The sequence below is a fragment of the Physeter macrocephalus genome, chromosome 13, assembly GCF_002837175.3.
Source record: "Physeter macrocephalus isolate SW-GA chromosome 13, ASM283717v5, whole genome shotgun sequence".
Lineage (NCBI taxonomy): Eukaryota > Metazoa > Chordata > Mammalia > Artiodactyla > Physeteridae > Physeter > Physeter macrocephalus.
Genome location: NC_041226.1, coordinates 84,203,380 through 84,216,719, shown reverse-complemented (window position 1 = coordinate 84,216,719; position 13,340 = coordinate 84,203,380). Strand labels below are relative to the sequence as shown.

The window sequence follows — 13,340 nt, the reverse complement described above, 5'->3', positions numbered from 1 at the left end:
TTTTCCATGCCTGGCCAGTAAGGAAATCAAGTTGTCGACGGGCCCCTTCGGTCTAGAAGCTCTGGGGAGAGAGTGCGTCCCAGGCCTCTCTGCGAGCTTCTGGTGGCCGCCGGCATGCTGGCTTGCGTGGCTTGTGACTGAGTCCCCCCCGTCTCTTCCTGGCGTCTCCGCTTCTTCCTGTGTCTCTCCGCTGGGTGCCTCTAATAAGGACACTTGTCATTGGATTTAGCTAATCCGGGATGATCTCATCTCAAGATAGCTAATTACAGCTACAAAAATCCGTTTTCCAAATAAGGTCACAATTCACAGATTTCAGGGGTTCGATGTGACAGCCCTTTGTAGGGCCCACCATTCAACCCACTACGAACCCTAACATGGAAACAGGTGCAGGGAAGATGGAGGGAATCTAGGATTGGTTATTTGGCCAGGCTGTGGCTAAAAGCGGTGAAAATACAGCTTTCTTAGGAGATGGGACAAAAGGGGCCACACGGCTGAGTAAACGGTTTCTCGGGGTACCCTGAAGTGACAGGCCCGGGGGAAGGCTCTGGAGGACCAGGGAACGGTGCCCATAAAAGAAGTGAATGGCTACGGTGTGGGATACTTTTTAAATGGCTCATCAAAAAAGAGAATGAAAAGCTAAGATTCCTCCATTTTAGTCCCAGATGCAGACTGATAGCCAAGGATGCCGTCGGCCAGAAGCAAAGGTGTGATAGCTCAGAAGGCAGAGGCCGCCGGGTGGTTTTCAGGCTGGGTGACGGCTAGCCTTTAAGGGGGGAATGGCCACTCTGCAGGGGCAGAAGATGACCACATGATCATTCAGAATGAATACTGCAATGCCAAGATCCCCTACAAGCCACCTCTGGGCCAGCCTCAGAAATCTGAAGGTTTTCCGGTAGCAGGCTGATTCTGCACCAACCAGGATCCTAACCGATTCAGGACCGGATGATTAATCTCTCCCTAAAGGCAGTATTTTCTTTTGCCGTCTCCGTCACAGAAGTTTTACAGGCATGTTCCCCTAGAATGGTGGTTCTCATACTTGCTCAGGTGACGCCCAGAGGGGGCAAGGGAGGACGCGTTCCCAGTGAGGTGACTTAAGTGTCCCCGTCCCTCCATCTCGTGGCTCCACTGCTTCTCAGTCAGGGCCCTGATCTTGACCCAGGACAGCTGCTGGCTGGAGCCTTCCCGGGAGCTTCCCCGCTTTTCCTGCCTTGCGGCTCCAGGGGATGACGTCCCCTTATACCATGTCCTTTTATGTGCTGCTCCAGCTTACACACTTGGCCGCAAGCGGGTGATCAACCACTCAGCCGTCTGCTGACTTTCTCCGATGCATTCACAGCTGCCTGTGACAGCCGATGTGTCCACGGTTCCACCAATTACTCTCCCCTCACCATTCAGACGTCTGAGATACTGCACTCCAGTACCTTCTGTTGTGTAGGCATCCTGCCCCAGTTCACCACTGAGGAAAGTTCTAACAATCACTGCCCCCTACCAGACACTCTGTGTACTCCGCTTTCCATTGGCAGTGGGGTTCTTGCTGCTGGCTGGCCGAGGCCAGCCAGTCCATAATAGCTGCTCGGGTCTGCTCCCTGGGACCCCTCCACACACCCAGGGCTGGGCGTGGGGGTTGGGGAGCAGGAAGGATCTGGGCTTCAGGGAAACAGCAGCGTCTGTTTTGCCTGGAAGGAAAGGCAGATGGGGTGGCTAGGAAGTCATCGGGCCATTCCTGGACCCCGGCTTGGGGGTCCTACTTGCCCCCCTCTGGCCAGGGCCGCAGGAGGAGTGGAGCACAGCCAGGCCGGGCATGGCTGGTGCTGGCATCTATTGGCAAAGACCGGTCACGCTGGCAACTGCAAAGAAAATCAAGGTGTGGCCCCTGGAAGCCAAGGTGAGCGGGGTTCATGATGTCACAGGCTGCCGAGGCAGGGTGAACCTTGAGAACTTTGACCTGCATCTGGACCCTGGAGGGCTGGTGGAGAGGAGACCTAAGGCCAAAGGCAGGAGAGAAGGTGGGTGACCAGAATACCATAACCAGGTGCCTGCTGAGGCTCAAGTTAAAGCGTGAGATGGCGGCGCTCTGTCCTGGTGGACATGCCGGTACGCAGGGACAGACCCTTGTTCAGGCGGCAGTGGCTGAGGGTGCGAGCAGGGCTACATCGGGGACAGCGGGGCCTGGGAGGATGAGGCCAGCTGGGCCACGCTCTGAGCCAAGGTCCAGGTGGTGGAAATGGCCTGTGGCCTGCAGGGGCTGGTACCTGGCGGGGGGTGGGGAGGGCACCCCGTAGCACCCCCCCGCCCCGTGTGGCAGAGGCACTGGGAACCCTAGGGGGCTGCGTTCTGGGCATTGGGACAGTTCAGGGAGGTGGAGGCCCGTCACTGGAGGGAAGCCCTGACTTCCTGAGTCAAAGCAAGTGAGGCATGAAGCTACTGGCTGGGAAAACACACGAGCTGGGACTGCCTTTGACCGTGAGCCGGTGGAGGGTCAGGCCTGTCCTGAGTGCCGTGTGCGCGTCGATCTCACTGACTCATGCAGCGCAGCCTCTGCCCTGGGTTCCCCGTCGTACCCACTTCACAGACGAGGAGACTGAGTCTCAGACACATATATCGCTTTGCCAAAGGGCACAGAGTGGCTGCATGGAACTCGGGAGGCCTCACTCGTGGCCTTTCTCTCTGAGGGAGCCCCCAGCCCTCCTAGGGTCAGCTCAAGCCCATGAGAAAGGCTAGAGAGGTGAGATCTCGGGGTTCTCCCTAGGGGTTTCAAGTCTCAGGAGGTCCCCCTGTGGCCGTCTCCCGCCCCAGCTCTGCCGTGTGCCCAGGGTGGGATCTGTGAGGGGCACCTCCTCCTGAACCTGGCCTCCTGGCTGCAGGGTTGGGCCGTAATCTTCTCCCACTAGTTGGAGCCAAGAAACCTGCAAAGGCCCTCGTAGTGAAGCCCCTCCTGATCCTGCAGGTCCCCCAAGTGGGCTCAGCACTCAGTGACCTGCAGGATCACTCAGTCACAGGGACCTCTACTGGGGTAGCGGCATCACCACATTGCATCAGGATGAAGCATGGGAGTGTGTGTTGGGGGTGGTTGGGGGCTCACTATATCAGTGGGGGGACTGAGCTCTGCTCAGAAAAACAACACGTTGACCTCTGGGACCCCTGGGACATCCCTGGGAGGCAGGAGGCCTTGGTGCAGCCTCTGTAGCCCCCACCTGAGACCTCCGTCTTGACTGTGATAATCCTGGGCCAGCTTCATTTCCCCACCAAGGGGCAAGCTTTGTGCAGGGCGGGTGCTCAGAAGTGTTTTCTGGTTGGGTGGGTGGGGTGGGTGGTTGGGTGAGTGGATGGGGGATGGATGCGTGGATGGGTAGATGGACGGGTGGATGGGTGGATGGGTGTATGGATGGATGGGTGGATGGATAGATGGATGGATGGATGGGTAGATAAATGGATGGGTGGATGGGTGGATGGATGGATGGGTGGATGGGTGGAAGGAAGAGTAGAGGGGTGGATGGATGGATGGATGGATGGATGGGTGGGTGGATGAAGGAATGAATTCATGCCAGGCACTGTGTTGGATGCAGGCAGGACACAGGGAGGTGAGACCACAGGCTGGGCCCAGAGGAGGCCACCGTCCATCCCACTCCCAGCAGATGTCTCCAAGCAAAACACTGAGTGACACTCAGAAAGCAGGAGATGGTCCCTGAAGGAAGAGATGGCTGAGAAGGGTTTTAGGAAACACACACACATTTTCTGAGTGGACCAGGCTCCTGTGAGCCCACGGCTGGAGCCAGCTCTAGTTGAGGAGCAGGCAGTTCAGAATTGCAGGTACATGAAGGATGAAGATGGGGTAAGGGGTGGGGGTTAGGAAGTGGCACGGCTTAGACTGAGAGGACTGTGATGGGGTGCAGGGGACTCCAAAATTGTGCCTAGGAGGCTGTGCTCAGAGGGCTGTGGGAGCCAAGGGCTTTTTTATATTGAGATATAATTGTATAAAATCCACCCATTTAAAGCACACAATTTAATGGCTTTTAGTATATTCACAGTTGTGCAACCATCACCAGAGTCAGTTTGCAAACATTTTCATCTAAGGAAACCCTGTCCGGGGCGTCCCTGGCGGTCCAGTGGTTGAGACTCCATGCTTTCATTGCAGAGAGCGTGGGTTCGATCCCTGTTGGGGAACTAAGATCTCACATGCTGCGTGGCGCGGCCCCCAAAAATAAAAATAAAAATAAAGAAACCCTGTCCCCATCAGCAGTCACACCCCGTTTGCCCACGTCCCCCCAGCCCTAGACAACCACTAATCTACTTTCAGCCTCTAGATTTGCCTATTCTGGACATTTCATAGAAATGGATCACATAATATATGGCTTTTTGTGTCTGGCTTCTTTCACTTAGCGTAACGTTTTCTAGCTTCGTCCGTGTAGTAGCACATTCCAGTACTTCATTCCTTTTTGTGTATGTGTGGCAAAATATACATAACATGGAATTGGTCATTTAAACCATTTTTAAGTGTACAGTTCAGGGGCATTAAGTTCGTTCACATTGCTGTGCAACCATCACCAACCTCCACGTCCAGGACTTTTTCATCTTCCCAAACTGAAACTCTTCCCATTAGACGGTAACGCCCCATCCCCTCCCCCAGCCCCTAGTAGCTGCTATTCTGCTTTCTCTCACTACAGATTTCCTGATTCTGGACATATCATATAAATGGAGCCATATAACTTATAACTCTCGGTGTCTGGCCTTTTTCACTCAGCCTAAGGTTTTAGAAAGGAGTTCATCCATGCTGTAGCAGGTGTGAGAATCTCATTGCTTTTTATGGCTGAATAACGTTCCATTCTAGGGATGGACCACATTTGGTTTCTCCATCATCCGTGGATGGACACGGGCTGTGTCCACCTTCGGCTGTTGTGAATATGTTGCCGTGTACATGGGTGTTTGAGTTGTTGTGTGGACAGTGGGTGAGCGTTGACCAGAAGGGAGCATGACCAGCTTTGTGGGTTAGAAGGGTCGCTCCTGCAAGGGGTGGGGCGCCTGCGGGGGTCAGGTGGGGGAGAGAGACTAGAAAGACACCTCCAAGCCTCGGGGAAGTGTGATACACAGCTGCTCTCCTCAGCTCGCAGCATACACTCTGGAGGAGCCTGCTTTTGTTACAGTTTCCTGGAACAGGCAAAAGTTGCCTGATCCTGACGTGATGGAGGAGAAGAACCTCCATCGTAACGTCTTTGCTTTCATTGATGCAGTGAATGCCAGCCCCAGTGCTAAATCCCTCACATCCACGATCCCAGGGAACCCCCGCCGTGGGGAGGCAGGTCTCATGAATTCACAGGTGAGAAGACAGAGGACATGTGCCTTCTGCAACGTCACACCTGGGGGAGCAGGGCCAGGCTTCAGACAGACCCCACGCTGCCCGGCGTGACTGCAGCCACGAGCCACGTGTGGCTTCTGAAGTCTTGAATGCGGTTAGCCTGACAGAGGAGCCGAATTTTTAACGGCGTTTAATTTTAATTAACTTAAAATCGGATACTCATTCAGTTTTTGGCAAACTTTCAAGTATATTTGAAACAACTTGTGTACATGGATGTATTTTTTTCAACGGTACATTTTCTGAACTTTAAATACAGCTCAAACATTTCTGCTGACAATTTAGTGTTCCTGCTGAAATGTGCTGGGGGTGTAAAACACACACTGGATTTTGAAGACTTTAGCATGAAAAGTAAACTGTAAAATGTATCGTTAATAAGTTTTCAGGTTGGTTTCATGTTGAAATGATAATATTTCAGATATAGTGGATTAAAATAAAATGAATTATTAAAATGGATTCCACCTACAAGGAGCTATCATTCAGCCATAGAAAGGAATATAGTACTTATTGATAGACACGAGTGAACCTTGGCGTTATGCTGAGTGAAAAAAGCCCATGCATTACATGATTCCATTGATATGAAATGCCCAGAACAGGCAAAGCCATGGAGACCGAAAGTGGATTAGCGGTTGCTAGGTCTGGCACGGGCGGGGTGTTGGAATGGCAGCTGTGGGGCATGGGGTGGCTTTTTGGGCTGATGGGCACATTCTAGGATTCGGGGCACTCGTGCTGGGGTGCAGAAGCAGGGTCTAGCAGGCACTCCCTTGACTGTGCTGACTTATTGCCCCAGGAGGGCTCCCTCCTGCCCAGGCCAAGGGCAGTATTGAACACCAGGAAGAGCAGGGGCGGACCTGCCCTGAGCAGGGCTCTCCCCGGCTCTGTGTTCTGAATACCTCGGTGTGCTTCCTCCTTTCAGTGACAGCCCGAGCTCCTGGCAGCCAGTGTCGAGGCTGAGCCGGCCCAGGACCACCCCTCGGGTCCCGTAATGCACAGCCAGCCGCACGGGGCTTGGGGCTTCCCTTGGCCAGACTGGACTCCCCGCTCTGTCCTTCGTTGAGGTGGCCTGCTGGGGTCACAGTGATGGGGCTCCTGCAGAAATCTGGGAAGTGCCCCCAAATACCCGCTTCTCAGCCTCACGCCTACCAATGATTTAAGTCCTGGAGACCCTCCCCCCTCCTTAGAGCCTTAAGTAACCCTGCACCCTGACCTCACAGGTGCCTCTCGAGAAGAGACCCACGCCCTGAACAGGGCTCCGAGGAAGCGGCCCGGAACGAGGGGTAGGAAGTGCCACGACAAGCCCCACTGGAGGTGAGATGTCAGAGGTCACGGTCAGGGGTACAATCCACGGACCATGGCATTTGACTTAATTTTGAAAGTCGAAGCACAAGCGGTGAAAATTCTGTATTTTGCCTTTTCAAACAAAACGTAAAAAGCCCACACCCAGCAATTCAGTGGGGTGTAATCTGACTCCACGGCGGGCCAGATGGTCTTTTTCTACACCTATGGTTTCCCAGGAAATTGTGACAGCTGAATTTGCGTGATGTAGCTACAAATGGAATTTGCAAAATGTGTGTGTTCGTGTTGTCTGGACTTGAGAATAATTCCTTCGCCCAGTCATGTTGGGAAGAGTCAAAACTTTCACTTCCCCTACCCCAAGAACGAGGCCGGTGCTTAGTAAATGCATTCTGGGTGGAGGATGTAGGAGGGATGGGTGGAAGGATAAGGGAAGGATGGATAGAGAGATGTGGGGGGGATGGGTGGACTGCAGCCTCTGGGGAGGGCCTTTGCAGGAGAAGCTCCCAGCACATCCCTGAGCCCCTGGCTATGGAATAAGGGCCCTGTTGTTACGAAGCACTGAGACCTCGCAGCAGCCCTTGGCCTTCTGGGGGAAACCTGGGCTGAGGAACCCCCTGGTTGTCAGAGGAGGCCTGTGTGGAAAGGAATGGTCTGGGATGTTTGGATGGGCAGAGAAAGCTCTCCAGCCCGTCCACTGTGGCCCGCACCACGCCCGACACATGAAGAAGCACATGTGTTCTTGTTCAGAGCAAATTCCCAGTGCTGCCCCAGCAATGAGGACTCCTACAGATGAGGGGACCCTGCGGGAGCCCAGGAGGCCTTGTGGGGCAGCTGTGGACTCATATTCCCCCGCCCCCGCCCCGCCCCCACGCGCCGCTGCGCTGGAACCTTCGGACCGTCAGCCAGAAGCAGAAGCAAGGCCCCAGCGGGAGGCATCGCAGGAGGCAGACTTAGGATGCAGTCCAGGGCTCCAACCCCGCCTCCGCCCAACGCCAACCTCGGGCCGGTCCTCAGGCTCCGTGACCATCCCCTAACAACAGAATCGCAACGCGCACGGCCTGGGGCCGGCCGGTCATCCCCTGCGAGGCAGAAGCGGGGCGGCTCCCACGAAGCGGCCGCAGCCTGTCGGCCGACCTCCCTCCAAAGGCCTCCTTTGGGGCCCGCCCGGGCCCCGCAGCCACCAGGCTTCCAGGAGCTCGAGGAGGCCGGTGGCAGCACTTCCACACCCTGTCCTCCTTCAGTTCAGACACAGGCTGTGTCCCCAGCAGCCCCTTCCCGGCCAGCTCTACTGCTCCTGACCGCGCCTGCGCCGGTGGGCGCGTGCGGGCCGGCCTTCGAAGGCTGTTGCATTCAGCGTCTACGTGCTGAGTCAGGATCTCCGTGTTTTAGACACCACCGCATTTTCCCGTCTCCTTGGTCTCCTGTCCACCCAAGCCAGCGTGTCGACCGACAGCTTTCGGTTCCAGGCGTGGAAACCCTTTGCAACAGCAAGATTTGGGTGCGTGAGCAGGTGCCGGGGAGGCCCGGCGTTTGGACCCGGCTCCTTTGCACCCTGCTCGGTGATGCTGGGCAGCTCCCAGCGTGCTCGGTTTCTGTGTTTGACCACCCAGGACAATGACTATTCCTCTCACTGTGAGGCTTAACGGAGGCCAGGTGACACATACAACGCCCTCAGGCCAGCCACGCAGCACTCAGGAAATGGGAGTGGCTATTAGTCATGAATAGTTAGAATAATAGGCTAAGTCAGTGCAAATCTCACAGGGTGTAATGTTATAGATTCACATAACAATGGTGAGATATGCTACAAATCAACAGATTACATAGCCTATTTTTTAAACCTTTGTATCAGTTTTACCCATTTCTGTGACTTCTACGAAAGAAGATACTGGATTTTAAAGTCGTAGCTGCAGTGCTTTGCTGACCTGTTGGTTTATTTATTTGGCATTTCAATTTTTTTTCTTTTGGCGGCGCCACGCGGCTCGCGGGATCTTAGTTCCTGGACCGGGGATTGAACCCGTGTCCTAACCACTGGACTGCCAGGGAGGTCCTTATTTGGTGTTTCCTTTAACGACTCTTTTTCCACTACCTACCAGGGGCTGAGCCCAGTTTGCAGTGCTGGGAGTGAACTGGGGACAGGACAGAGATGGGCCCCGCTGCCACAGAGCTGACGGTCTAGAGGGATGAGACCGAGTAACAGACACCGTGGCGGGAACTGCAGAGAGAATGAGTCTCATAGCGGGAAAGGGTCAGCAGAGGAAGTGAGGGTGTGAGCCATGTGTCCGTCTGGGCAAGAATCCCAGGCAGAGGGGTGGCAGGTGCAAAGGCCCTGAGGTGGGGGGGGCACCACTGGGCGTGGCTGGAGGGCTGTGGGAATGAGGTCATCCGGGGAGGGGATGCGCCACGTGGGACCTGCAAGCGATGAGATTTGATTTTCTCTCTGGTGAGGGGGAAGCCACGAAGGGACCCCCGTCTGGGCAGGAGAGTGACAGGGCCTCACCAAGATTTCACTGGGTCCTTGCTGGCTGCCGAGGACAGACTGAAGGGGGCAAGGGTGGCGCAGGGGGAGGCTGAGGGGCCCAGTAAGTGGGGGCCTGTGACCCTCCTCCCTTACTTTGGGGTATGTGACTTCCTGCCCCATGGGTTTCATCTATGCCACTGAACTGGGACGCCCAGCTTCCCGCCTCTCCTGCGGACTGTCCCGGTGCTTCGTGTGGGCCTTTCTCCCTAAGGAAAACTGCCACCGCTCATAGTGCTAAAGGTGGGCCAAGCTGAGAGGCAACCCCCAGAGGGTACCGTTCACTTGTAGCCTGTGGGCTCCTCTCCAGGGTGCCATCTCTATAGAATGTGACGGGAACTGCGCCCCCTGGAGGTGTGCCATGGGCGGTCCCGGCAAACAGCTCTTGAGTCTGAGATGTGGACGGTGGTAGGATGTTCTGCAATGGTGTCCCCTCTTCCTGATATGTACTTTGAGTTGATACAGTCCGCACCTGCTCAGGACACCCACGCCAAATGTTTGGAGGAGAGTTCCTATCAGGTTCCATTCATGCAGTCATTCATTCCCTCACATCCAGCCACCCTGCGGAGCCTCTCCCAAACCCTGTGAGGCACACAGGTGGGTCAGTGTCCCAGCAGGACACCGGGGATCAGGAAGGTGTTGTGATTGGCTAACACACACAGCAGTGAGGCCTGCATCTCCTGCCTTGGCTATTCTCCAGGCCAAACCTGATCTTCCTGCGGCCGGGCAGCGCGTCCCGCCAAGGGGCAGCCAGGGGGCGACAGTGCCCTCCGCACCCACCAGGGGGCAGCAGACGATCATCAGTGCTGATGGCCGGAGGGTGGCTGCCTGCATCCCAGCCCGAGCTTATCCTCTAGGTGGGTTCCCTGTCCAGGCAAGAAGGCCAAGAACAGTGAGGACACGAATAGGGTGCCCCATTCTGCCCCAAGCACTGGGCAAAGCTCCTGGATAATTACTTCTGTTCAGTCCTCACCAGCGATTCTGATGGGATGGGGCGCTCCCCATTCTACGGAGAGGGAGGGGGGTCCTGCCAGGGAAGGTGCCTGTGCGGGCTCAGGGGGCAGGCGCGGCTGGAGGCGCCGGGAGTCAGGCTCTGTCCCCCACTTTGTGATTTCTCGGGGTGATGCTAGAGGAAGCCGCCTGCTGCCTTGGGGTCATCTCCTTTTGTCTCGGGCAAGGCAGGCTCGATCTCACCCGTCTGAGGCAGGCTCCCTCCTGTCCGTGTCCACGAAGGTGCCGCACCCGCTTCCTCGGAGGAAGGATGCCTGGACGGACGGACGGGAACTTGGAGCTCACCAGTCACTTGGCTTGATTTTACTCCTGCCAGGGTCTGGGGTGTGCCCTGGGAGCCCAGCCCCTCCTCCACTCCTCTTCTTGGGCCAGAACCTGGCCTGGGTCCCCATGCTTCCTCCTCAGTTTGGGAAGGGGCCAGCCCGACTCTCTGCAGAGGCCACTGCCCAGAACAGAGGGCTCAGGGGACCCTCACTGGACTCGCAATGAGGTGGGGTGTCACCCTGCTCTGGCTCCTGCCCCAGGAATGCCAAAGGAAGAGGGGAACTGGGCCACAGGGGCGGCTGCCGGGTGCTGCCCCAGGGCTCAACCCAAGTGTGTGGGGATGCTCAGAGACTGGTCACCCCCAGGCTCACCCCATGACTGAGCCAGTCTTAGACGGGGCATCAGACTTGCCCAGGGTCACCGGGCTGAGAGCCCAGGGCTCCCAACAGCTGAGCCAGGACCCACACCATTTCGTTGCCAGATGGGCTCTTTATGTTCTAGAAGCCCTCCCACTGTCACAGGAGGCCAGAGAACACTGCCCACCCCCTCCCAGAGGGCGTGGCCCAGGAAGGAGTTCAAGGCACGGTCAGTGGACCCAGCAGCCAGCATGGAGGCGGGCCGCTACCCAGGGCCGGGTCTGGCCACATCTCTTTCCCTCTCTCCCACTTAACTTATGTCACATCTTCCATCTCGGACGCCAGGATTTGCCCTCTGGGCAGCTGCGAGTGGCAGGCCTCTGGGTTTCAAAACAGGCGAATCCCGGCCTTTGTGCGAGGTCGGGGGGCTTCCTGCGGGTCCCTAGCCAGCGCACAGGATAGGAAGGGGATCTGGGCGAGTCCCCGGCCCGTGTGCCTCCCGCCTCGAGTTCTCCCGTGGGGACCGCTTGGTGGACCGAGAGGGCGCAGGACGACTCCGCGCAGTCGGTGCCACCTCCAGGGTCTGTCCTTCCCGAAGGACCGTGCAGAGGCCCCCAGCGCGACAGGGGCCACCTCCTGAGCTCCTCCTGAAACGCAGGAGAGACGCAGAGACAACGACCGGCCATCACTCCACAGGCGAGGTCGCGCGCCCCGGGCGCAGAGCTTCCTCAAAATCTTGGTGCCCCTCGCAGAAGTCGGCGGACCCCCCGGGCTCCGGCCGCGTCGCAACCCCCGTCCTCTGTAACTTTCGTGAGCCGCGGCCGGGCAGGAAGTGGGGGCGGCGGGCGGGGGCGGGGCCAGGCGAGCGCGCCGGCCCCGCCCCCACCCCGCCAGTGGCCGCGCCCCCGCGCCCCCCGAGCCCTGGAGCGGCGGAGCCGCGGAGTCGGAGCCCCGGGCGTGGAGCGCTGAGCGCGAAGGCGGGGCGAACAAAGCGGCGGCGGCGGCGGCGAGGGCGGCCCAGGCCCCGGACGCGCGGAGCAGGCGACCCGCCGGGCCTTTGTCTCGGGCGGGGCAGAAGCTTCGGCGGCTGCGGGGCGCCCCGAGCGCAGAATGCGGCGCCCGGCGGGGCGGATCGCGGGGCGCTGCGGCGGCGGGCTGCGCGGAGCCCGGCCCGGGGCCCGGGGGCACTTGTGTGTGTGAGGCGGGGGTCCGGCGCGCTGCCCGGCGGCTGCCCCACGACCGCACGTGGGCGGGAGCTGCGGCCCGCTAGGAGCCGGAGGAGGAAGAGGAGGGGACGCGCGGCGGCGCAGCGGAGAGCCGGGGCCGCCCGCGCGAAGCCCCGCCCCGGCCGCCGAGCCCCGCGCGGGCGGGCGGGATGCCCCGCGGCCGCTGCACTTCGGCCGGAGCGCTGCCCTGAGCCGGCCGGCCCAGCGAGCGGCGGGCGGGTGGGCGCCGCGGGCGCCATGGAGCAGTGGCGGCAGTGCGGCCGCTGGCTCATCGACTGCAAGGTCCTGCCGCCCAACCACCGGGTCGTGTGGCCCTCGGCCGTGGTCTTCGACCTGGCCCAGGCGCTGCGCGACGGCGTCCTCCTGTGCCAGCTGCTGCACAACCTCTCCCCCGGCTCCATCGACCTCAAGGACGTCAACTTCCGGCCGCAGATGTCCCAGGTGAGGGTCCGGGCGCGCCGGGAGGGACCCTGGTTCTCGGCCCCGGGACCCCGGCAGGAGCGGCGGGCTCGGGGACGCCGGCCGGCGGCGGGACGGTGAGCGGAGAGGCGGCGCGCCCCGGGCCTCGGAACCGGCACCTCCGAGGGGCGACCGGGAGGCACGAAGTTGGCAAAGTCCCCCAAGCCTGGGGTGCGCCTCCGCCGCCTCCGGGCACTGCCTGGGAGCACCCGCTGCTGGGCCTGCGCCTCCCGGGGTGAGGGGAGCTCGAACCCCGGCGGGGCGCCCACCACTGCTGCCCCGTCTCCCGGGCCTGGGCCCCGGGACGCAGCGAGGGCCCCCCCCCCGACCCCCGCCCCGCCGCCGACCCCAGGATCCCGCCGCGCCGGTGGCCTCGTCAGGCGTCGTGTCCCTGGCTTCGCGCCCGGTGGCTGGACGCCCTGGAAGACAGGGGCTCGGGGCGCGGAGGGAGGGGCCCGGCGGGGCGGGGAGCCGGGAGCCCTGGTCCGCAAGGGAGCGGCTGGGCTGGGGGGCACCGCCCCCTCGCCGGCCTCAGCCTCCTCCCGAACCCTTTGCGGGGGGAGGGCAAGCAGCGCCAGGCCCCCAGGGTCGCGCGACTTGGTGGGAACAGGAGCCCCTCATGCTTCCCCTGTACCCTCAAGTGTGGCCTTTGTCGCGGCCGCGGCGCATGTGGCTGCCGGGCAGGCAGGAAAATGTCTGCTTGGCTGGCCCCCGGGACCCCGGCAGGAGCGGCGGGCTCGGGGACGCCGGCCGGCGGCGGGACGGTGAGCGGAGAGGCGGCGCGCCCCGGGCCTCGGAACCGGCACCTCCGAGGGGCGACCGGGAGGCACGAAGTTGGCAAAGTCCCCCAAGCCTGGGGTGCG

At 59.7% G+C, this 13,340-nt stretch overlaps 2 protein-coding genes across 2 annotated transcripts in view; both read left to right on the top strand.

Annotated features, from left to right (window-relative positions):
- BRD3 (bromodomain containing 3) overlaps nt 1-6,962 on the top strand; it is a 38,009-nt gene extending 31,047 nt beyond the window's left edge. Inside the window, exon 11 of the mRNA XM_028497401.2 lies at nt 6,565-6,962. Coding sequence (XP_028353202.1) covers nt 6,565-6,662 — 98 coding nt within the window. The 3' untranslated portion in view covers nt 6,663-6,962. The remainder of the gene's footprint in view (nt 1-6,564) is intronic.
- A 5,248-nt stretch (nt 6,963-12,210) lies between these two features.
- VAV2 (vav guanine nucleotide exchange factor 2) overlaps nt 12,211-13,340 on the top strand; it is a 203,318-nt gene continuing 202,188 nt past the window's right edge. Inside the window, exon 1 of the mRNA XM_055089387.1 lies at nt 12,211-12,459. Coding sequence (XP_054945362.1) covers nt 12,256-12,459 — 204 coding nt within the window. The 5' untranslated portion in view covers nt 12,211-12,255. The remainder of the gene's footprint in view (nt 12,460-13,340) is intronic.